The 25796-nt window shown below is 39.7% G+C and overlaps 1 protein-coding gene across 1 annotated transcript; it reads left to right on the forward strand.

Moving 5' to 3' along the window:
- Positions 1-1285: 1285 nt before the first annotated feature.
- Positions 1286-25796, forward strand: TMPRSS11B (transmembrane serine protease 11B). Its single transcript, XM_075543567.1, has 9 exons — positions 1286-1460; positions 7227-7345; positions 7452-7519; positions 15111-15271; positions 16215-16253; positions 17096-17270; positions 19105-19364; positions 21206-21348; positions 25635-25796. The coding sequence occupies exons 1-9, from the start codon at positions 1286-1288 to the stop codon at positions 25794-25796; spliced, it is 1302 nt and encodes a 433-aa protein (XP_075399682.1).

Below are 25796 nucleotides of genomic sequence, written 5' to 3' on the forward strand. Positions count from 1 at the left end.
ATTTTGTAATTGTCATCTTTGGATCATACACTCTGGTACGCTTCTTTTGTATGGACTTAGTTGACTTTCACTTAGGTAGCTGCTTGTTTGAATACAAGCCTGGAAGACCATAGGCACTCTTCCAATTGGCAGCTGGGCACCATCTGCTTTTTTCACCACACTTTGCTGTAGCACCCTTGTCTTCAGTGATCATTTCATCAAGGTGAGTATGTAGCAGGCCATGATGTAAGAACTGATTGTTCATAAGTTGGAGCCAGGATTTAGTGCACTAGAACTTTCCCAAGCCTCTAGGACACAGTGAGAATCAGCATTGCCAGGTTGTCAAAGTATGTATTCCCAGACCTTCCCTGAAATATGAATTTAATATCTCTAGGATTCCTCAATTTGCATATTAAATAAATGTCCTGGGGATTCTGATTAAGGTTATCCTCCAATCACACTTGGAGGAGCCATAACACCTACAACAAAACTCCACTCATTTATGACATCAAGTGTGCTCCTTGAACTTGTTGACACCTTTCTGTTTAATTTCATCTTTTGCTAATTCATGACTCAGTTGGCTGCAAAATATTAAATTCCCTGCTAACTCCATGCTCTTCCTTCTTTCTAGACTGTCTTCTGTACAATTTTTTATCTGCTACGTTAGCTACTAATACAGAGCGGGACTCTGACGGCAGTGTTTCATGTTCACGGGTGTTTTTCGTATACAACAGGAGCATAATAAATATTAAAGGATCATGATCATACTCTTAAAATGATGTTCAGCTTACCCATAAAGAGCTTCTAGGTCACTTCCACTTCCTACTTATCCTCCACTCTGCAGCGTTTTCACTGGAAGTTATCTTCAGACTCTGATCATGGGAGGGGACCCGGATGCTAAACATAGGTTAAGGCTCCAACGATTAGGATGCTGAAAAATAATGTTCAGGTTCTGAGAGATTCAATGATAAGCTTATTTTTTCTCTCTCTTCAAATGTCATTTGCTACTCTTCAAAACTTCAAAAGATTGAAACCAAAACAAAACCTAAACCTGTGACTATAAAGTTGATTCCAACTCAGAGGGACCCTTATAAAACAGCAGAACTGCCCCGATAGGATTTCCCAAGCCTTAAATCTTTAGGGAAGCCACTACCACATCCCACACAGCTGCTAGTGGGTTTGAAATGCCGGTCTTTCAGTTACGAGTCAATCTCTTAACTCCCCAGACAGTAGGGTTTGTTTCTGCTGCTGCTTGAATTGTAGAACCTCTGGGAGTGAGCAAGATGCAATTAAGAATAAGCCTGGCATGACTATGCTTCTTCTAATAATATCTTTCACATTCATACCTTTCATTCACAGGCCAGTCATATCTCCGAATTCCCGTACTTCTTTGCCAGTGTGGATAATCGCCCTCATTGTGTTTGGAGTTTTGGCGATTCTGGGAATAACCATTGGCCTTCTGGTTCATTTTCTGGCAATAGGTTGGTAAATAATAAATCATTTATTTTAGAGTTCTATAAACTTTATTTCCAAATTTGAAAAGTTGGAAACAATTGTAACCAATGAATTTTCTTTCTTTAAAATGCTTTTACTTTATTATAATGAATTGTTTTAAAGAGAATAATGAATTTATTCTCTTTGTAAAATTATAATGCTCCTTAAAATTAAAGTCCTCTAGAGAAGTTCAAAGAGAAGAAGGAAGACTGAGAAGATGGAAGGAAGGGAGGAAAGAAGAATGAGAGGAAGGGAGGGCAGCAGGAAGAGAAGACGAGAGGAAGGAAGAAAGCCCTCAGATCTCAGAAACACTCATAATTATAGCGTGCCAAACATTGCTACAATACCTTTCTAATGCAGATAGGTGAAAGAATGGACATGAGTATGGAATTATGAACGGAAAGATGGATAATTGATAGGCAGAAAACACAATCCCACCAAGATGGTACAGTCATATTACTATTAACATAATAATATTATTTTATGTGTAGAAGGGAAACTGAAGAATAGTGAGTTTTAACTAATTGTTTTACTTAACGAAGGCATTGATACAAAAATATCACCTTATCATAAAGGAAAAAATAAACGGAGAAAAATGAGCGTTGCTGTTATTTTTTAAACGGTGTTTTCCCTTCAGAATTTATCTCAATTATACCCTGCCATAAAAAAAAATATATACTCCGTTTTCACTCACACCTCCCAGTGTTTTGTTAGCATCATCCTTTTTTTGCATTGTCAATGTTCATAAAACTTCATTTTGGTTTGTAATAGTAATTGTCAAAATTGTTTACTGTTGCATGTATAATTAAATGGAGCATATACCCATCATCAGTTCTTCTCAATGAATATGCCAGGCCCGATGGTTGCTTTATTTTTTTCTTCAAAGCTATATATACTCATACTTAACAGAGTCATATAGTTAGAACTTTTTATTAAAAATCCAGTACTTCTGCTTCCCAATTTTCAAAAGCAACCACTTTCAACTTGTAAAGTGGAAATATTTTGAAAACGCAAATTTTTGAAAATCTTTATAAAATGTATCTGATCTATATACGTATATATATTATATATTACATACCTTTCATAAATTCATGTTGTATTATGAAATGCACTGGCAGGATGTTGCTGTATTGTTAGGAACCATCCAATTGGCTCCAAATTATAAGGCCATTACCCATAACAAGGAGAAACACTGCCTGGCTCTGTGTCATGGTCACAGATGCTGGAATGTTTGAACCGCTCTCCTAATTCATTGTTGCAGGTTTCCCTCTCATGCCTCTCCTGATAACATGTCTAAAGTAGGAGATGAAATCTCACCAATGTCATTATCAAAGGCTCATTTTAAATATACAAATTCCAAGATTTGTTTGTTCCTCTGGAAGTTCCCGGTAGTATCTATGTCTTGGCCAGCACCATAATTCATTCTTCTTTGATCTTCTATCTTAATTATTTAATTTCCCCATACATATGATACTTGTGGCCATCCAGTCAATGCCAGTTCATAGTGACCCTAAAGGACAGAGCTGAAGGCCCTTTGGGTTTCTGAGGCTGTGAGTCTTTGAGCAGCAAGCCTCGTCTTTCTCCCATGGAGCCATCTAATGACTTCAAACTTCTCACTTTCCGGCTAGGAGTCCAACTCATAATCCATTACAACACCAATGCTCCTTCCCATGCATATGACCTCATACCATAGTTGGGGTCAAGCACACCTTAGTTCTAAAGGTAATATGTTTGATTTTTTAACACTTTAATGGGGTGTTTTGTAGAAATTTTCCCAATGTAATACATTATTTGGTTTCATGACTGGTATTGATTATAGATGGAAGTAAAATGAAATTGTTGACAACTTCAATGTTTTCTGTTTACCATGATGTTAATTGATTCAACTATAAGGGTTTTTGTTTTCTTTATGTTGATTCATCAAAGACTGCTAAATGATGTAGTCTTTTATTTTCATCAGTAAGTGCTTCAAGATTTCTTCACTTTCAGTTAGCCCACATTAGGTCACCTGTATATCTAAAAAATGAACAATGACAACAAAAAACCCACTGCCACTGAGCCAATTTTAACTCACAGTGATCCTATTATGGGAACAGATAGTTTATCATTCTCCGTTGGAGGGGCTAGTGAACCACTGGTCTTGCAGTTAGCTGTCCAACACTTAACCACCATCATCACCACGGCTCCAGCATCTGCTGACAGCCAGATGTTAATGACTCTTAAAATCCATGTACCTTGTTCTTCTTCGTGTAGTGAAGTTTCTTAAATATTTACTAAACACGCAGATTGAATGAATATGGTGGAAGAATGCAACTCAGATGCACACCTTTCTTAATCTTACACCATGCACTATCCTCTTGCTTTCCTCTTGGTCTATCTATGGAGGCTGTCTGAACACAGTGAAATGTTCTAGAATTCCCATTCTTCACAATGTTATTTATAATTTGTTAAGAAACCACACAGTGGAATGTCTTTGCATGTTTTCTAGTGCTGTTGACTCAGTTCTGGCTCATAGTGACCCCATGCATAACAAATGAAACACCCACCATTCTCACAATTGTTATGTTGGAGCCCCTTGTTATAGCCAATGTCAAAGCATCTCATTGAAAGGCTTACTCTTTTTCACTAACCTCTGATTTACCAAGCCTGATGTTCTTCAGGGACTACCCTCCTGATAGCATATCCAAAGTACAAGAGACAGAGTCTCACCCTGTTTACTTTTGCATTGTCAAAAAGCAAGTCAGCTTTCTGGTATTCTCTGCTTTCAGTGACAGTCCATCTAGCCTTCTGAATTCATCATGCATTTCATGCAGATCCTTGTCAAAGTACCGCTGCAATTATTTTTCAATGTCTTTAGCACCATTTTACTTGTGTGTGATAGTAAAGATAATGATTGATACAATCTGAATTCTGTTGAAGCTTTGGGATGGGCACATATATAGATCTTCTAGTCAGTTGGCCAAGGAACTGTCTTCTAAATTTCTTAGCATAGAAGAATGAATGCTTGTAGCGTCACATTCATTTATTGAAACATCTCAAGTGGTAGTCTGTCAATTCTTGGAGTCTTGTTTCTTGTCAATGTCTTCAGTGGAGCATGGAATTCTTCCTTCAATACCATTGACGTTTTATTACGTGCTACGGCGAGCTCTATGACTCTGCGTTCTTTACATCTTTTTATGCTTCCTTTGTCATTCAATATTTTGCCCATATTTTGTCATTCAATATTTTTCCAATATTGAATATCAAGGCTTGAATTTTTTCTTTCATTTTTTCAGTTTTGAGATGCTATTTTCTGTCCTTTTGGCTTTCTAATTCCGGGTCTTTGGACATCTCATCATAATAATTTGCTTTGATTTCTCAAGCTACCCTTAAACATTTTCCATTCAGCTCTTTAACATCGTTCCCTTTTCTAGTCATGTTTATGTCTCTATGTCCCAAAGCAAGCTACAGTTTCTTCTGACATCCATTTAGTGCCCCCCGCCCTTTAATGACCTTTTTGTTTCTTCATTTTACTGCTCTTGATGCCATCGCACAATTCATCTGGTCTTTGGCTATTAAGGTTCAATGAGTCATATCAATTCTTGAGATAATTTTAAAATTCAGTTGGGATTTACTCAAAGTTATTCATCGACTCTGTGGACTTATTTTTATTTCTTTAGCTTCAACTTTACACTCGCTTATGGGCAATTGGTGATATATATGTTCCACAGTCAGCCTCTGCCCTCGCTCTAACCGATAATCATGGGATTCTCTATTGTCTTTTTCCACGAATGCAGCCAATTTTATTCTTTTGTAATCCATTCTGTGATGTTTATGTGCACAGTAGCTGGCTATGTGTTGCAAAAAAGGTATTGGAAATTAGTAAATTTTGGTCTTGCAACATTATGTCATGTAACTGCCAGCATTGTTTTTAATCACTAAGTCAATATTTCCCCACTACTGATTATTCTTTATTTCCAACATTCTATATTATATTCACCAGTAATGATCAATGCATCTTGATATTTGATCAATTTCAGACTCAAGAAGTTGGTGGACTTCATTTCTTAATCTTTGGCTTTACAGAGTGGAGCATAAATTTGAATAATGGTAATATTAACTGGTATTCCTTGTAGGTGTTTGATTATTATCCTGTCATGGATGACATTGTACTTCAAGATTGATCTTGAAATGTTCTTTTTATTGGTGAATGTGATGTCTTTCTTCTCAATTTGTCATTCATGGCATGTGAGACCATATCATCGTCGGGTTCAAAACACATATCTTAATCTATTTTAGCTCACTAATACCCAGGATGCTGATCTTCATGCATTCTACTTACTTTATCAAGTCTTCCAATTTTCCCAGACCCATACTTGGCACATTTCACACTTCAATTATTAGCGGATGTCTTTAGCTGATCTTCTCATTTTGAATTGTGCCTCACCAGCAAGTGAAGGTCTCAACATCTTTACATCACCCTCATTATTAAGGCTAATTCTACTTTGAGAAGGCAACTCTTTTTAAAAAAATCATTTTATTGGGGCTCATAGAACTCTCATCACAATCCATTCATCCATCCATTGTGTCAAGCACATTTGTTGCCATCATCATTCTCAAAACATCTGCATTCTACCTGAGCCTTTGGTGTCAGCTCCTCATTTTCCCCTCCCTGCCCGCCCCCCTTCCCTCATGAACCCTTGATAAGTTATAAATTATTATGATTTTGTCATGTCTTGCACTGTCTGACGTCTCTGAGAAGACAACTCTTGCTCAGTTGTTTTTTGAGAACCTAGCAACCCGAGGTGCTCAACTTCTAGAATTATATCAGACAACAGTTTACTATTAATTTATATGATTTTCTCTGGCAATTTTATTCTTTAAAAAATCATTTTATCGGGGGCTCATACAACTCTTATCACAATCCATACATACATCAATTGTATAAAGCACATTTGTACATTCGTTACCCTCATCATCTTCAAAACATTCACTCTCTTCTTAAGTCCCTGTCATCAGCTCCTCATTTTCCCCTCCTTCCTCACTCTCCCTTCTCTCGTGAACCCTTGATAATTTATAAATTATTAGTTTGTCATATCTTACAGTCCAATGTCTCCCTTTACCCACTTTTCTGTTTTCCATCCCCCAGGAAGGAGATTATATGTAGATTCCTGTAATCAGTTCCCCCTTTCTACCCCACCCTCCTGGTATCACCACTCCCACCACTGGTCCTTAAGGGATCATCAGTCTTGGATTCCCTGTGTTTCTAGTTCCTTTCTGTACCAGTGTACATTCTCTGGCCTAGCCAGATTTGTATGATAGAATTGGGATCATGATAGTGGATGTGGAGGAAGCATTTAGGAACTAGAGGAAAGTTGTATGTTTCATCGTTGCTACACTGCACCCTGACTGACTCATCTCCTCCCCGCAACCCTTTTGTAAGGGGATGTCCAGTTGCCTACAAATGGGCGGAAATTTTTTTCAATAGTGTATCAACAAGTTTTTCTTCCTAGTATGTGGACAGGTGATATTGCTGATATTGAATGCCAGTGGTAAAGCTCCCAGCATCTCAGCAATACACAAGATACCACAGTACCAAATGGTAACAGTCAAGTGCCAGCAGGATAGATAAGGATTTATAAATATCTAATATGAGAAGCTTACTTACTAGTTTGTATTTCTTTGTAGACATACATGAATTTAATCCCATTTTATTTTCTTTTTTTGAAGCCTATTTTCTTAAGTAATTATTGGACTATTTCTTTATCTCATAGAAAACAGTACCTACTATTATCAAGGTAGCTTTAAGGTGGTGGATATCCCATATAATAGCAATTATGAAAAGGAGACATCACAAGAAACTAACCAACTTAGCAAAATTCTCGAGACCAAGGTAAGTGAGCATTACAGAAATATAGAGATACTTGTTTTATTGTCAATTCTCTGGAATATACATATATTGCTGGAATTCTATGTTTGACTCTATTTTCTTATAACAGATGGTGGATGCATTTGACAATTCTAGCATTTACAGACAATATATCAATTCTCAAGTCATCACCTTGGTGTAAGTAACTCACATTGACCTTCAGAAAAGTGATCAATCTTCTATCCCAAACCTGTGGCAGCAAGTCAATATGCACAACAGAGTGAAAGACTGCCCACTCCTGGCCCGTCTCACAACTGCCCCTATGCTTGAGCCCCTTGCTGCAGCCAGAGCCGCAGTCCATCTCCTTGAGAGTCTTCGTCTTTTATCCATCTCTTTGAGAGTCTTCATATTTTTCACAGGTGCCCTGCTTTACCAAATTTGATGTCCATCTCCATGGACAGGTCTTTCCAGATAGAGTCTACAAAGCTTTGAATCTTTATGGGAGCAAATAGCCTTTTCTTTTCCCCCAAAAATGATTGATGGTTTGAACCACCAGCCCTACAGTTAGCAGTACAATACTTATTTAACAGCACCACACATACTATTGTATTATACTTCAGATTCCACCATGAAAAGAATGTATTCATATATTATAGCTATTTTTTAATAAGTTGCTAATATTCAATATTATCTCATTTCCTGTCACTGAATCGATGCTGACTCATAGTGACCCTATAAGACAGCATAGAAGGGCCTACGTGAGTTTCCAAGATTGAAACTCGGTATAGAAGTAGATAGCTCATCTTTCTCCTGTGGAGCAGCTGCTGGTTTTGAACTGCTGGCCTTGTGCATCAGAGTTAACTGTCTAACCACTATGCCACCAAGGCTCCTTGAGAATAATGATCTCAAAAGCCCAATTATTTAGTAAAATTGAAAACCACATTAGGTTATAGAGCTATTTATTGGCCCTATTGAGAATGCACTAATTTTTAAATTGTATATGACAATCTTTATAGTTTCTTAAATTTTTATGTCCCCAAACATTATACTGACATTTGGTATTTGTTACATTTTCATTTAGTAGCAACTCAAATATAAACCTCATTTTTCTATGTTCTACTTATAAATGAGCTAAATACTTTGTAGAACTTCCCCTAGAGTTGTTATAGGATAAAGGAATGGGATACTCTCTATTACCCCTGTGTTAGTCTGGATTGACTAGAGAAAGAAATTCATAAACACACATGTGTATAAGAGTTCTATATAAAGAGTAATTGTGTATTAAGAAAACATCTCATCTCAGTCCAGATCAAGTCCATAAGCCCAATATTAGTCCATATATCTGACACCAATCTACGGATTCCTCTTTAGACTCACACAAAACATGCAATGACACTGAATGCAGGAAGAGCACAGGCCAGTGTGTGGGAAGTCTTGTGCATCCAGTGGTGGTAGAAGCATCTCAGTGCTGTCAGGGGTCCCCGGGTGGCTCCTCCAGCCCGGGGCACTAGCACAGCTCGATGTGTCTCATCAGCAGGAATGTCTTGCAGGGACTGAGACTGTATCTGGCCTCCAGCGAGCCATTTATCTCCATTTGTGCCTCCCAAATGAGGTCATCAAGCTGCTACCTGATTGACAGGTTAGACCCCACCCCTTTGCAAGTTGACAGGAGATTATGTAACTGCCATAACCCCTAAGTAAAAAACTGGTATAACCCTAAAATAGGGGTATGGAACAGCACGTAATAAAAAAAGGAGGCATAGAAATGTAGTTAGACTTCTGCAACTTAGTAGCCCTAAAACCTTGGGAGAATCACTATGTCTCTTTGAGCTTGTTCTCCCATCTACGAAATAATAATAATCATACAACCTAAGCTGACTTCCTCCTGAAGTCCTGCAAAAAGTTGACATGCTCAACTGTGCACTGAAAGGTTGTGGGTTCCAGGACACCCACAGGCACCTCAGAAGAAAGATCTGGCAGTCTGCTACCACAAGGCAGCCACTGAAACTCTGTGGAACACAGGCCGACCATGACCCACATGAGGAAGCGAGGAGTCAGAGCTGAAAGAATGCAACAGGTTTTGCCTTCCTCATGGAAATGTACATGGGATCAAAGATGGTAATGGATGGGAGGTCACTGGCAAATAGTTAACATGTTTCAAATGAAAGTTACTGATTATTTTTGCCCTTATCAATACCATTAGACTATGTTGCCCCTCATTATTCCCTTATTCCTGAGGCTCATTGCAGCATAAATTAAGCTTGCAGTCAGAATTAGCTTTGAAGATCTATTGTACTTATGGACAGACATAGGAAGACTCGAGCTGAATGGCCCAAAGCCCTCAGAGGTGACTGCAACCAGAACACTTCTGGTTTGCTTTCCTGTTTATTTTGTTTTCTTCTCTGGTTTTCCTTCCTCACACCTAGGCTGCAGAGAGCCCTGTCAATCCCTCCCCATCTCTTCAGCAAAAGCCCTGGGTGAGGAATGGCATGACAAGGGCAGGGGCAGCCGGGTTCTTTTCCCCTCTCGTCTAGCCCCCCTTCTGTCCCAGGGCTCCTTCATGCCTCCTATCTCTTCTTCCCCCTTTAAACTGAGTGGCTGACTTTGGAGAGTGGCTCTGCTCTTCTTACATTGCTGTGACTTACAAGCTCAGACACTTGTTTTCTGTCTTTGTATCTTGCTTTTCCTACACGCTGCACTCTCTCATCCGAAGGCCCTTGCTTTTCCTACACACCGCACTCTCTCACCCAAAGGCCGTGCTCCTCCATGGCCTCCTGCACCTCTTGTATGCAGAAAGCAAAGCTGGGAGGTGAGAAGACTTGGTGGAATTTTCAGGTCTTTCCTGAGTCAATGACATCAGTGGAGCTGCTGTGAGAATAATAAATGAGAAGCATCTACCACAGGCAGATGCTACTAGTAGCAAGAAGTAGGTACCTACTTCATGGGTGATGCTTAATAAATGGTCATCTTACTCTTAGTGTTATTCCTAAACAAGAACAATGACAAAATCCAGTTCTATTGGCATATATTTCACATACACAATTCAATAGTTCCATCACACCAAGAAGGTTGTCCAGTCTGCATCACCATCAGTTTTGGAACATTTTCTTCATTCTTGTACTTATTGTTATTAGCTCCCCATCTCCCCAAGACAAATTTAGGGAGAAATGTGTGTTCACTTTGTGAAAATTCTGCTACAGTTAGCAAACATGTGAGTTGAAGCCTTCGAGCTATAGTTGTTGGTTTCTATGTCAACTGGTTGGGCAGCCTTTGTTGCTGTGTACTGTCAAGTTGATTCTGACTCTTAACCACCCTATTGGACAGACTAGGGCTGCCATTTAGTGTTTACTAGACTGGTGCCTGCAGCACTGGGCCCAAACATATGGATGGAGCATGACTGGGCAGAGTTTCATTCTGTTGTCTGTAGGGTCGCAAAGTCAGGATTGGTTTCACAACACCTAACAACGACAAAAGCAGCAACCTTAATAAGAGCAGATTGCCAGGTCTTTTTTCCAATGAAGCAGATGGAGGATTTGAACTATGAACCTTTTTGTTAGTAACCTAACAATCTTTGTACCACCAGGGCTCCTTCAGGTGTCCCGTTTAACTAATTACATTAAGCTGATTCCAACTCATAAAAATAGAGTAGAACTAGACCATTGATTTTACAAGGCTGTAAAGCTTCACAGAAACAGATGGTGACAACTTTCCCCCTCAAAACAGCTCACTGATTTGAACTAATGACTTTTCAATGAGCAGCTAAGTGCTTTAACCAACATTCAACCAGGGCACCTTCAGGTATACTAATATCACTCTAGACACTGGACCGAGATCTGCTTGATACTTGCCCATGACTTTTCTAATTCCAAAAAAATCTCACCCTGACCACCCAGTTATTCTTAAGCACACGTTTACTCAATAACTTGTCAGTGCTCCCCCTTAGCTGGCATTCAGACTGTCTTCCATCCAAGTGAAATTTCTTGGACACTGTAGTCTCTGGATGACTAGGCATAGGGAGATAGAGTACATAGTGTAAAGTACTTGGCTACGAAGTCAATTATAATTAATCTGGAGTCTAATTTTCTGTTAATTACCATCAAGCTAATTTCTGTGCGCAAAGAGTAGAAATTTCCCCAGGGTTTTCAAGGCTGTGATTTTAGAGACAAATTTCCAGGCCTGTCTTTTGAAGTGTCTCTGATTCAGGCAAATCTGCCGCAAAAAGAGTTCTTTAAAGGGTTGAAGAACAGGACTATCACACCCCTGACCCAAGCAAATGGTATTTTCATTCACCTCATATGCATTTGAAAGTTGCATAATGATTAAAAACCAAAGAAGAATTTGATTGCTGAAGAATAATGAAAATACCATGAACTACCAGAAGAACAAACAGATTAGTCTTGGAAGAAAACAAAGAGAATGCTGCTTAGAAGTGAGAATGAAGAGGCTTCTTCTTACATAATTTGGATATGTTTTCAGGAGAAATCAGACCCTGGGAAAGACATGATGCTTGATAAAGGAGCAGAGCAGAGGAAAAAGGGAGACTGACAAGGAGATGTATTAATATAGTAACTGCAATAATGGGTACAAACATAACAATATTATGTGGGATGACACAGAACTGGGCAGCGTTTAATTCTGTTGTGCATGAAGTCATTATGAGTGGTTAACTCAATGGCACCTAACAACAATAACAACAACAACAACAACAGCATGAGGGTGGATTTGAGTAGTCAACTTTTCTGCTTGTAGTTAAGGGCTCAACTCTTTGCCCCTTCTAGGGACCATTAGTTACATAATCTTACATACCTGACAGGCCCTCCATTTTTTGCTTATAAAGTGAAAATAAACATTCATTACTGTAGAGTTTTTGTGTAGACTAAATGTGATAATATAATTTTCTTATGTACCTGAAGCATAGCAGGTATGGGATAAATGCAAATAAGTATTATCATTCAGTTATCAGGGAGGTTATTATTTTATGGGGGTTATACTCAGTTATTACTTAGGTAGTTCCAAGATCACTAACAAATTCCCTTCCTTGTATTTGCATTGTATTTGCATTGAATTTGCATTGAATTTGTCCCTAATTCAGAACAGTTAGGTATGACTCATATACCTTATGTTAGTTAGTCAAATGTTTGTCAAAGTTAATAGTAGAAACACTTGACTGTTGGTTTGTTGCACTGTGTTGGCTTGTGTGTTCCTGAGACTTATGTCGCTAGTATTTCAAATGTCAGCAGAGTCATCCACAGTGAATATGACTCAGCAGAGCTTCCAGACTAAGAACAGACCATGAAGAAGGAATTGGTTGTCTACATCTGAAGAACTGTCCACTGAAAAGTTTATGCATAGTATTGGAACATTGTCAGATACGGAAGGCCTAAGTTATGGAAGCAGAGCATTATCAGAGAGAGTGCTGGAGGGCGGGCCCCTCAGACTGGAAGGCACTTGAAATGCGACAGAGGTGGAGCTCATTGCTCAGTGGGAAGTCGACCATGGTGGTGTGAGTTGGGCAAAGCCTGTTGAAGTGGAACCTCTGGACTCTTTATTTGTTGAGGGGGCATGACTCAAGGAAAGGAGAAACAACTGCAAAAATCTGCTAATGATCAGAACTTGGAATGTGCAAAGTATGAAAAATTGGACACTGGAAAATTAGAAGTCATCAAAAATGGAATGGAACACATAAAGATCAATACTGTTGGCATTAGTGAGGTGCAATGGACTGGTATTGGTTATTTTGAATCACAAAATCATCTGGTTTACTATGCTGGGAATAACAAAATCAAGAGGAATGATGTGACATTCATTGTCAAAAAGGACATCGCAAAATCAATTATAGAAATACAATGCTGTCTATAATAAGATTATATCTATCCACATTCAAGGAAATCAAATTAATGCAACTACTATTCAAATTTATGCACCAAGTATGAAAGAAAGCTAGTGGTGAAGAAATTGAAGAATTCTATCAACTTCTTCAGTCTAAAATTGATCAGACATACTACCAAGATGATACATACAACCAAACATACAGCCAAAATTGATCAAACATACAACCAATAATTATAAGATGCATTTATAATTATTGAATGCTGAAATGCAAAAGTTGGAAACAAATAGAGAAGAATTGTGGTTGGAAAATATGGTGTTGGTGATAGAAATAAAGCTGGAGATCAGATGATAGAACTTTTGAAGATCAATGACTTGCAGATAGAAAATAGTTTTTTTCCTACATCACAAATAGTGATGACACACATGAACTTCTCCAGATGGGATACACAGAAATCAAACTGACTACATATGACAAGGTCAATATCAGCAGATAAAACCAGGCCAGGGGGTGACTGTTGAACAGAGCATCAATTGTTCATATGTAAGTTCAGGTAGAAACTGAAGAAATTTAAAACCAGTCCACTAGAGTCAAAATATGGTGCTCAGTATTTCCCAGCTCAATTTTGAAAACATCTCAGGAACATATTTGCTGCCTTGAGCATTAACGACAGAAGACCTGATGAGCTGTGGGAGGACAGCAAGGCCACCATTCATGCAGAAATAAAAAAGTCATCAAATGGGCTGGAGAGAGAGAGAAAAAAAATGATTAACGTGGATTTCAGGAGAGACCAGGCATCTTGTTTTTAATTATAGAGTAGCTTAACCACATAGAAAAACTAATGAAGTCAAAGAACAATGGGAAATTTTAGAGGGCATCTTGAGAAGATAAAGTCAAACATTATAATGAAATGTGCAAGGCCTCGTGTTAGAAAAGCAAAAAAGAACACACTCAGAATATCTTCACCTGAAAGAACTCAAGGAAAGAATTCAACCTTCAAGTTGCAATATTGAAAGATTCTAAGGGAAAATAATGACTCAGGAATCATCAAAAGACCAAGGAAAGGATACACAGAGTCACTGTACCAAAAATAACTAGTAGACATTTTACCATTTCAGGAAGTAGCATACGAACAAGAACCAATGGTGCAGAAGGAAGAAGTTCAAGCGCACTGAAAGCATTAGCCAGAAATGAGGCTCCAGGAATTGATGGAATATTAAATGAAATGTCTCAACAAGCTGATGTTGAAACGCAGGGAGGTTGCTTTGAGGACTAAGGTGCACCTGACCCAAGCCATGGTATTTTCAATGACTTTGCATGCATGTAAGTATTGGACATTGACTAAAAAAGACTGAAGGAGAATCGATGTGCTTGAACTATCGTGCTGGCAAACAGTATTGAAAGTACCATGGACTGCCAAGGTCCAGTGTGAAGGAAAGCTTTCATAAAAATTCCTCTGCATATACAGATAGGATCGATACCTTTTCATTTCTGCCTTTGTTATAGTGATTTGTAAACATGTATTATCTTCTCATTAAATCTTTAATGATAGGAGTGTAATCTTAGTCTCCTTTGGGCCCCCTGATATTTCCCAGCCTCCCCCTCACACTCTCCTACAGTCAGTGCTCAATAAATCATGGTGGATATAAGAGTACATAATCATGGTTCTTAGGTGACATCTCCAGCTGTGTTTTGCCAACCTTTCCTATGTTTCAGATTTGTAGAATTTGTTGTCTTATAAACAGAATTGTATAGTTAGATGCACACTGCCTACTATGTATGACCACTTAAGGTTGCCAGATGAACTTATGCTTAATCTAAAGGCCAGGTGCTGCACAAGCCTATAAATGAGCAGAAGAAACCAAGATACAAAACACAAGGCAATGAGGAAGAAAATGCTATTTTGGGGAACATAGGAAAATTCTCTTCTTGCTTTTTTTTTTTTTTTGTCTTTTCTAGTCCTGATACCAATAGTGTGACAGCTCAGATATGGCTGGTATTCAAGTCTTCCAAATCAAGAAAGGAAAGCACAAGAAGAAGCATTGAAAGCATCTTACGACAGATGCTGAGGAGCCCCTCAGGGTCTGTGACAACAGATCCCAATTCCCTTAGGCTAGCAGGTAAGCGTACGCATGCTAGACTTTCATCCCTGAACATAGCACAAGTGCCAGGCTCCAAATTGATCGCAGAAGCATGAATATCACTAACCAATGAATCACTATTTTAGATCAGAGTAGTTAGTTTTATTTGTTATTTTCAAAAACACAATGAGATCACAACAATACTATACCTTATTATTGGTTCTGTATAAAAAACAAAACAAACTCAAACAAATCAAAGCTAAACTGCTTCTCAGGCTAAAGGGATATTGAGGTTTAAACAGTTCTTATAAGTACTACTGTGTTGTTATTCTTTTAATAAAAGCAAACTCACTGCTATCAAGTTAATGTCAACTCACAGAGACTCGACAGGCCAGGGTAGAACTGTCCCTGTGAGTTTCTGAGGCTGGTTCTCTGACAGGTGTAGAAAGCCATGTCTTTCTTCTGCGGAGCTGTCAGTGGTTTCCAAACAGCTGACCCTGCAGTTTGCAGCCCAATGCGTAACCACGAAGTCACCAGGGCTCCTGCTGGTCTTTTAATAATATCTTAGAGATGTCAACAATAGCGTTGGGTCTGCCATTATAATGAGGATGAAATTGTAAAGTCGTTTTTATATGCTGGCAGGAATCAGCTATGCTTGTAAAGCCTTCCAGCTGCTCTGTGGAAAGCCACAGACAGTTCTTCATTTTACTAGATTATGTAGAAAAGCATTGCCATAGGGGTTCCAGTTCAAACATGCATGGGCTTCTTTTGTGTCTAAACATGTCTGTGATCTCTCACTGTCTTCAGACAAGTTACACTGATAATACATTTGTCTGAGAGTGTCTTCAAAATAAAGGCATACATTTTGCTCCTTGGAAAAAGCAAACAAGCTTGATGTCTGGGTTAATAAAAATTTTTTTAAACAAAGCTCAAGTGATTTCATACATTAATTTATCATGGTCCCCTGTTTTTTTTATTTCAGAAATTAATAAAGTCAATGCTGAAAAGATCATCAATAATCGTAAGTTCAGATACTTTCTAATTAATTGTATGAGATGATTTAAAGCACATGGTAGTCACCAAGACTTGTTCTTCTTTGCTTGGCAAGTCCAGAGTACTTTACACGAGATAATTGATTTCATCCACATAATAATCCTAGGGATAGGTACTATTACTATCATATTTTAGAGAAACGAAAGCACAAAGACGTGAAATTATTTACCCAGATTAATCTAGATCAGAAATGTGGTGCTAGAATTTAAACCCAATGTGCGTCACCTCACTTTATCTGCCTCCGATTGCATAAGAATTCCCCAAGTGCCAAGGTGCCATGGAGATACTGTGCTGGGTAGCATTGGCCTAGGGACTGCTAGGGAATCCTGTGTAGAATATGCTCTATTCCTATCACTATAAGGCATTGCTAGATTGGGCTAAAAAAAGGGGCACCCCAGCTCACCTTTTACATTTTTAAAGATCATCTTATTGGGGGCTCTTACAGCTCTTATAACAATTCATACACAAATTGTATCAAGCATATTTGTACCTATGATGCCATCATTGTTTTCTAAACATTTACTTTCTATTTGAGCCCTTGGTACCAGTTCCTCTTTTTTCCCTCCCTCCTCTCCTCCCATCCTCATGACCCCTTGATAAACTATAAATTATTATTTCCAAATCTTACCCTGACCATTATCTCCCTTCCCCCATAGATTCTGTTGTTCCTTCCTCTAGGAGTATGTGTGTGTGTGTGTGTGTGTGTGTGTGTGTGTGTGGTTATGTGTCCATCATTGTGATCGGCTTCCCCTGTTATTAAATAGATGTTACCTTCCTCTTCTCCCTGTAATAAATCTGACTTTTCCACAGGCTGCGGGAGACGAGCAAGGATGTCGGCTACTTACGACAGAGTCAAGGGAGGCTCCAGCGCTCAGGAGGGAGAATGGCCCTGGCAAGCTAGCCTCAGAAAGAATGGCAGGCACTACTGCGGGGCATCTCTGATCAGTGACAGATACTTAGTGACTGCAGCTCACTGCTTTAAAAAGTAAGTTTGCTATCTTGCTACAGGCTGGAGTTAGTTCCAGTGGACACACGATTCTTAACACTTTTCGCTCTACTCGTCAATTGTATATTGCAGACACTCCAGATTACTTGTCACTGCTAGAATACAGTATCTTATTTCATACTTCCCATTCCCCACAAACATTGTCTTACCTACCTGGAATGCCCCCTCCTCTCCTCATCTCTAAAGCAAATAGGACTTCCAAAGATTTTCGTGTGAAACCTTCCATTGCTTCCTCCATAGAGATTACATTCCCCGGTTTAGGGTGCTGCAAGCAATTATTCTAACGGCCTCGTTTGCATCTATTCGCTAAGCTCCTGAAGAACTAGACTATTTTAATTTTTGTGTCCACATGATCCCTTATGAAGACCCTGGTGACACATTGGTTAAAGCACTTTAGTGCCAACCAAGGTTTGAACTCACCAATTGCTCTATGGGAGAAAGATGAGGCAGGCTGCTTCTCTAAAGATTCATAGCCTCATCAAAAGAGATAGTGTCTGGGGTCTTAAAGGCTTGAAGGTGAACAAGCGGCCATCTAGCTCAGAAGCAAAAAAGTCCACATGGAAGAAGCACACCGGCCAGTGCGATCATGAGGTGCCAAAGGGACCAGGTATAAGGCATCATGCAAAAAAAAAGATATATGAGTGTATGTGTATATATATGTGTGTGTATATATGTGTATATATGTATATATATATTTATATAAAATTTATATATACATTTATATAAAATTTATATAAAATTTATATATAAATTTATATATATATTATTTATATATTGAATGAAGTGGGAAGTGCAGAGTGGAGACCCAAGGCCCAAGTGTCGGCCAATGGAGATCCCCTCATAGAGGGGTTTAGGAGAGGAGATGGGTTAATTAGGGTGCGAGGTAGTACCGATGAAGAACACAGCTTTCCCCCAGATCCTGGATGCTTCCTCCTCCCAACTACCATGATCCGAATTCTACCTTGCAGGGCTGGATAGGGCAGAGGTTGTACACTGGTACATATGAGGGCTGGAGGCACAGGGAATCCAGGGTGGATGATACCTTCAGGACCAAGGGTGTGAGGGGCGATGCTGGGAGATGGAGTGTGAGTGGGTTGGAAAGGGGGAACTGATTACAAGGATCCACATGCGACCTCCTCCCTGGGAGAGGGACGGAAGAGAAGTGGGGGAAGGGAGACTCCCGATAGGGCAAGATATGACAAAATAACAATGTATAAATTACCAAGGACATATGAAGGAGGGGGAGCAGGGAGGGAGGGGGAAAAACAAAGAGGACCTGATGCAAAGGGCTTAAGTGGAGAGCAAATGCTTTGAGAATGATTGGGGCGGGAAATGTATGGATGTGCTTTATACAATTGATGTATGTATATGTATGGATTGTGATAAGAGTTGTATGAGTCCCTAATAAAATGTAAAAAAAGAAAATGATTAGGGCAAAGAATGTACAGATGTGCTTTATACAATTGATGTATGTATATGTATGGACTGTGATAAGAGTTGTATGAGCTCCTAATAAATTGTTTTAAAAAAAAGATTCATAGCCTCGGAAACCCAATGAAGAAGTTCTGTTCTATTGTAGAGGGTCATTATGAGTCAAAATGGACTCAGTGGCGATGAGCTTGGCTTTGATTTATTATCTCATATAGTTTATAGGTTCAAATAAGATTTTAAATGAATTAAAAATAGATTTATAACTTCTACTAGACTGTAGAACAAATATATATTAATGTCACAAAAAGTAAAGTAGATGCAGAATATATTTGTATCACTGACATAATGGAAAAGGACATGACTTTTTTTTTCTTTTTCTAAGGTCCCAGAATCCAAAAAACTATACAGTCAGCTTCGGCACAAGAGTAACTCCACCCTACATGGAACATCATGTTAAAAAGATAATTATTCATGAAGCCTATAACCCAAAGGAGTATCATGATGATATTGCCATTGTACTGCTCACTGAAAACGTTTTGTTTAATAATGATGTACATCGAGTTTGTCTCCCTGAAGCCTCCCAGATTTTCTCCCCAGGTGAAGGTGTTGTTGTGACAGGATGGGGAGCCCTGTTTCATGATGGTAAGCTTACCGACAGCCTAACATACCCATGTGAGGTACAAAAGCAACAAGAAACGTTAATGATGCCGGTACAGAGAGCCGCCATTGTTCGTTCATCTCCAGGTGGACTGTGCAGGCTACTACGATGTGACTCCCTCAGGGAATTGCTCATATAGAGTCATGACTTAACAAAGAACATGCCAAATGATCCCTGGTGGCAGAATTATTAAGCACTCTGCTGCTAACCGAATGGCTTGTAGTTTGAACCCAACAGCCAGCTCTGAGGGAGAAGTCTATTTCACGTAAGGGGTACAGCTTTGCTGAGTGAAGCAAGGCAAGCACAAAAGGACAAATTGAGATCAATATTTTTAAAAGCCAAGAAACGGTTTCATGCTAGAAGAAACATTTTTATAATACTTGTTAAGGATGGGGTGGGGAAGTCACTGGCTAGAAGACAGACAGGTGTTAACGAGTGAAGAAAAAGCAATAAACAATGAAAGGGAGACCAGACAAAATGACAGGGGAAGGCAAGGGGAGGAGTGTACGCATTGAAGACAACAGAGGGAAATACTGTTATATACACAATACTACACTAGCAATAAGAGACCAGTAGGTGTGGTGGGATAGTGGGAATACACACATGAATATAGGTGGATTTGACAGAGGATATTTGTACATGGATATTTAACTTTGCTGCAGATGTGTACATGAATATGGTGGCACGTACAGGGAGAAAAGTTATTAAAACTTCTTAGGCATAACCAAATACCTTGAGAGAACTAGGTGCTGAGCTTGGGGACTCAGGACGATAGTCTTAGGGGATTCAAGGTCAAGTGGCATCACATCATCCACAAAGCAATGCTCTGCATGCTACGTTGGTGATTAGTGAATAGGGTCTTAAAAGTCAACTCTTGATCTTTTTCTACCTTGAGGAAAGAAGAGTGGTGAAAATTAGAGACATGTAAATGATGGGTCTGAAGGACTAATGGGTCACTAGTACATCAATTCCTAGGGCTCTGAGACCAGGAGAATTAGATAGTGCCTGGCTACCACTACCAAATGTTCTGAAAGGGATCACTCAGAATCACAAAATAGATCAGACTACTAGTCAGTGGTGGGAGTCCACCAGAGACTGTTGAAACCTCTGGTTTTTTATTGTCCTTCATATCTGAAAATGAATTCACCTCCATGGGTGAATAAGTTTCACCCAAACAATAAGTAGGTCTATAAAGGGAACAATACACTTGTTATATGCAAACACTTTAGACTAATCAATCATCTGCACTCAAAAGGGCAATATTGAGCCAAGGGCAAAAATTCAGATGGATTAACAAGAAAGAGGAATGGATTCTGGAAACACAGATTAGAAGTGGAATAAATGATGTTACATTGCAGAGATTGAAATCAATGAACTGAAAGAATATGTGTATGAATTGTTTAATAGAAAGCTGATCTGTTCTATCTACCATCTTGAGAACTCTATGGGGCAATTCTACTTTGCTGTCGCTATGAGGGTCACTACGGGTTGGAATAGACTTGATGGCAATAAATTTCGGTTTTGTTTTGTTTTTTTTAGAAGATTCCAAGGGAAAGTTTGGTTCTAGAACTTCCCCAAACTCATCTCGAAACAACAAATTGAAAAAGGTCCAGTCCAAAGAGCTAAGAAGGGACCTAAGGCTATAAGGAAGAAGAATAAGAAAGATGTATCCAATTATATTTTTAACACTTCCTGTTCATTGGTTTGAAGCAGGAAACTGAACGGATTTTGTTTTCTTTGATTCTTGGAATAGGCAAGAGACAAGTATAGGCCCCGCACTGCTCTGTTCAGAACAACTCTGTTACTGATCATGCTTGTTTTTCAGGTCAATACCCAGTGGTACTTCAGAAAGCACCCGTGAAGATTATTGATACAAATACTTGTAATGCTGTCGAAGCATATAATGGTTTGGTTTTGGACACAATGTTATGTGCTGGTTACATGGAAGGGAATATTGATGCCTGCCAGGTACGTTTGGGCCTTATTTGCAGTCACCACATGGTTTATAAGTGGGTTAGGTTGGGTTTGCTAGAGAAGCAAAACCAGTGAGGCTTGTATGTGTTATTTGTAGAAAGAGATTCATATCAATAAATGGTTTACGCAATTATACAAATAGGTGAGTCCAGGCCAGTTCACGTCAGGCTTCTCCTGACACCCTGGAGGTGATGAACGGAAAGCAGGATGATGAAGCAGAGACCCAGGAAGCACAGGTTGGGGGAATGCAGAGGTCTGAAGTCAGCTGAATGAATCCATCATCATAGTCTATTAAAGGTTCCTGGGAATAGCAGACGATGCAGGAGGAGATCAAAGACTCAGACACAAGATCCAGCTCTGGCAGAGGGTGAAGGACCAAAGAGGATCTGACACTGCTCAGTCTCTCATCCAAAAAGGAGTTGTCACCAGGCTCCAATACAATTGTTAGGTTAAGCTCTGCTCCTAAACTTACAGGAGTGCCTAGTGACATGATCCCTAGCCATTACAGGCCACCCTTTGTCAACTTGGCACCTGTATATAACTCTTTAATCATACATAATCACCAAAGACAATAACAAAATCATACTCGCACCTAAAGTGATACAACTAACATGCCTACAACGGAAAAGACACAAGCCGCATTTTCTTTTTTTTTTTCTTCTTTTACATTTTATTAGGGACTCAAACAACTCTTACCACAATCCATACATATACATACATCAATTGTATAAAGCACATCCATACATTCCCTGCCCCAATCATTCTCAAGGCATTTGCTCTCCACTTAAGCCCCTTGCATCAGGTCCTCTTTCTCCCCCCTCCCTATTCCCCCCTCCCTCATATGCCCTTGGTAATTTATACCTCGTTATTTTGTCATATCTTGCCCTATCCGGAGTCTCCCTTCCCCCCTTCTCTGCTGTCCCTCTCCCAGGGAAGAGGTCACATGTGGATCCTTGTAATCAGTTCCCCCTTTCCAACCCACTCACCCTCCACTCTCCCAGCATCGTCCCTCACACCTTTGGTCCTGAAGGTATCATCCACCCTGGATTCCCTGTACCTCCAACCCTCATATGTACCAGTGTACAGCCTCTGTCCTATCCAGCCCTGCAAGGTAGAATTCGGATCATGGTAGTTGGGGGGAGGAAGCATCCAGGATCTGGGGGAAAGCTGTGTTCTTCATCGATACTACCTCACACCCTAATTAACCCATCTCCTCTACTAAACCCCTCTATGAGGGGATCTCCATTGGCCGACACTTGGGCCTTGGGTCTCCACTCTGCACTTCCCCCTTCATTTAATATGATATATATATATACATATATACACACACATATATACATATACACATATATACACATACATACACACACTTATATCTTTTCTTTTTTGCATGATGCCTTATACCTGGTCCCTTGGGCACCTCGTGATCGCACTGGCCGGTGTGCTTCTTCCATGTGGGCTTATTTGCTTCTGAGCTAGATGGCCGCTTGTTCACCTTCAAGCCTTTAAGACCCCAGACACTATCTCTTTTGATAGCCGGGCACCATCAGCTTTCTTCACCACATTTGCTTATGCACCCATTTGTCTTCAGCGATCCTATCATGGAGGTGTGCAGTCAATGATATGAGTTTTTGTTCTTTGATGCCTGGTAACTGATCCCTTTGGGACCACTCGATCACACATGCTGGTGTGTTCTTCCATGTGGACTTTGTTGCTTCTGAGCTAGATGGCCGCTTGTTTATCTTCAAGCCTTTAAGACCCCAGTCACTATCTCTTTTGATAGCCAGGCACCATCAGCTTTCTTCACCACATTTACTTGTTCACCCACTTTGGCTCCAGCCGTTGTGTTGGGAGAGTGAGCATCATAGAGTTCCAATTTAATAAAAGAAGGTATTCATGCATTGAGGGAGTGACAAACCGCATTTTCATCTTACAATTTCAATGTGAACAAAAATCTTTGGTGCATATGAACAAGTAGGAATTACTCATAACAATTATAGGCAGCTGGTATTTAGGACCACATTCCTCCACTACTCTAATACCTTGGCTGGTCATGGTTTTTGCCTGGTGGAGTGATCCAAACTCTCATTCATTAAGCTTTTGAGATATTCGTAGTCTTGAGAAAAGTCCATGTTGCTGAACCCATGCATAACCTCCATCATTGCTACCATGTCCACTTTGAGCATGTATTCATGTCCATGCATCGGGTAATGACAGGTGTGGCTGGGGGAAGGGGAAGTCGAGTTTACACAGAATGCATTATCCTGTTCACTTGATTGTTCAAATCCTCCTCTTCAGAGGTCACTCTTTGGTGAGCATTCATATGAGACACAAATATCTTCACTTCCTTTGCCCACTCAGAGAGGCCTATCCACATACCTGTTCCCCACAACTCCTTGTCACCAGTTTTCCAATAGTGCTCCTTCCAAGTCCCTGACCATCCAGCCAAATAACTGGCCACAGCCCATGAATCAATATATAGTTGCACATTTGGTCATTTATCCTTTCAGACAAACTGAACAACCAGTTGATCTGCTCAAATTCTGCCTATTGGAAGCATTTCCCTTCATCACTGTCCTTCAGGGGGCGCCCATACAGGGGCTGTAGTGCTGCTGCTGTCCACTTCAGAGTGGTACCTGCATATTGTGCAGAATCATCAATAAACCAAGCACGAGTTTTCTGTTCCTCAGTTAACTGATTGTAAGGAATTCCCCTTGAGGCCATAGATGCAGACCCAGAGAAGACAGTATTGTGAGAGGCGTGGAGACCATAGGCATTTGGGACACTTCTTCATGCATCTTACTTGTACCTTCAGGTTCTGTCCTAGCCTAATCTCGTATACATCACTTGCATTTAATGAGATAATGCTACTGTGCATGGCCAATTTTATGACTCTGTGGGTCAGACAACACCCAGTTCATGATGGGCAACTCAGGCCCATGGTGACTTGGTGCCCATTGTGAGGCATCCAGTATCCACTAAGGCCTAGTAAAAGGTCAAAAGCTGTTTTTCAATAGAGGCTAAGTTGTCTGCAGAGGTCTGTAGAGCTTTGCTCCAATATCCCAAGGGTTTTTGTTGTGATTCTCCAATAGGAGCTTGCCAAAGACTCTATGCTGCATCTCTGTCTGACACTGATATCTCAATCACCATTGGATCAGCTGGATCATATGGCTCAAGTAGCAAAGTGACTTGCACGGCAGCACGCTTTTGTTGAAGAATTTTCTCTTGTTGTGGCCCTGACTCAATGCTGACAGCATTTTTAGTCACTTGATATATAGGGCAGAGCATCACACCCAAATGAAGGATATGTTGCCTCCAAAATCCAAGAAACCCACCAGGCATGTGCCTCCTTTATAGCTGTGTGAGAAGCAAGATGCAATAACTTATCTTTCACTTTAGTAGGGATATCACGACCTGCTGGTGTTGTTCTTCCATATGGGCTTTGTTGCTTCCCTGCTAGATTGTCGCTTGTTTAACTACAAGCCTTTAAGACCTCAGATGCTATATCTTTTGAAAGCCAAAAGCTTCCTTCACCACATTTGCTATGTACCCACTTTGTCTTCGACAATCATGTGGGGAAGTTGAGTATCATACAATGCCACATTATCAGAATGAGTCATTTTTGTGCAGAGGGAACATTTAATGGGCCATTTTTAGTTAGAGGCCCAACATCCAACTGCTTCCTTGTTGCATTTGCATATATACACATACATAAACAAATACACATATTTTATATCTATATATACATATTTTCCTTCTTTCCTCTTTTTTAAAACAAACACCACTATTGTGTTTACTCTGAACCAAGCATTGTTCTAAATCCTTTAACATACTACTTACTTTGATCCTCATCACAATCTTATGTCAGGGGTACTATTATCATTTTATAGATGAGGGAACTGCTGCAGAGGCAGGTTAAGTAATTCACACAGAAGGACCCATAGTGGGATAGTGACTATGAGTTTGGTTGATCATAGCAAGGTCAGCAGATCAAATCCACCAGCAGGAGAAAGATAATGTCTAATCTCATAAAGATGTGCAGCCTCTGACACACTCTATAGGATTGCTATGAGTTGGGTTCAATTAGATGGCAGTGAATTTGGGATTTTTTTGGGGGTGGTAAAATTGATGTTAAGAGTGAGGTAGGAATATATATATATATATATATATATCCTGGGTCCCAAGGAAGCATAAATCACAAACTCTGTCTGGACTAATCACTTCGTACAAGTCTCTTAAAGTAAATTCTCATAATGTTATACACTTTTTGTTTTATTCAGGGTGACTCTGGAGGACCACTAGTTCATCCCAATTCCAGAAACATTTGGTACCTTGTTGGAATAGTGAGCTGGGGGACGGAATGTGGTAAAATCAATAAACCAGGAGTCTATATGCGCGTGACCTCCTACCGGAGCTGGATTGCCTCTAAGACGGGTCTTTAA

The sequence above is a fragment of the Tenrec ecaudatus genome, chromosome 3 (assembly GCF_050624435.1).
Source record: "Tenrec ecaudatus isolate mTenEca1 chromosome 3, mTenEca1.hap1, whole genome shotgun sequence".
Classification (NCBI taxonomy): Eukaryota; Metazoa; Chordata; class Mammalia; order Afrosoricida; family Tenrecidae; genus Tenrec; species Tenrec ecaudatus.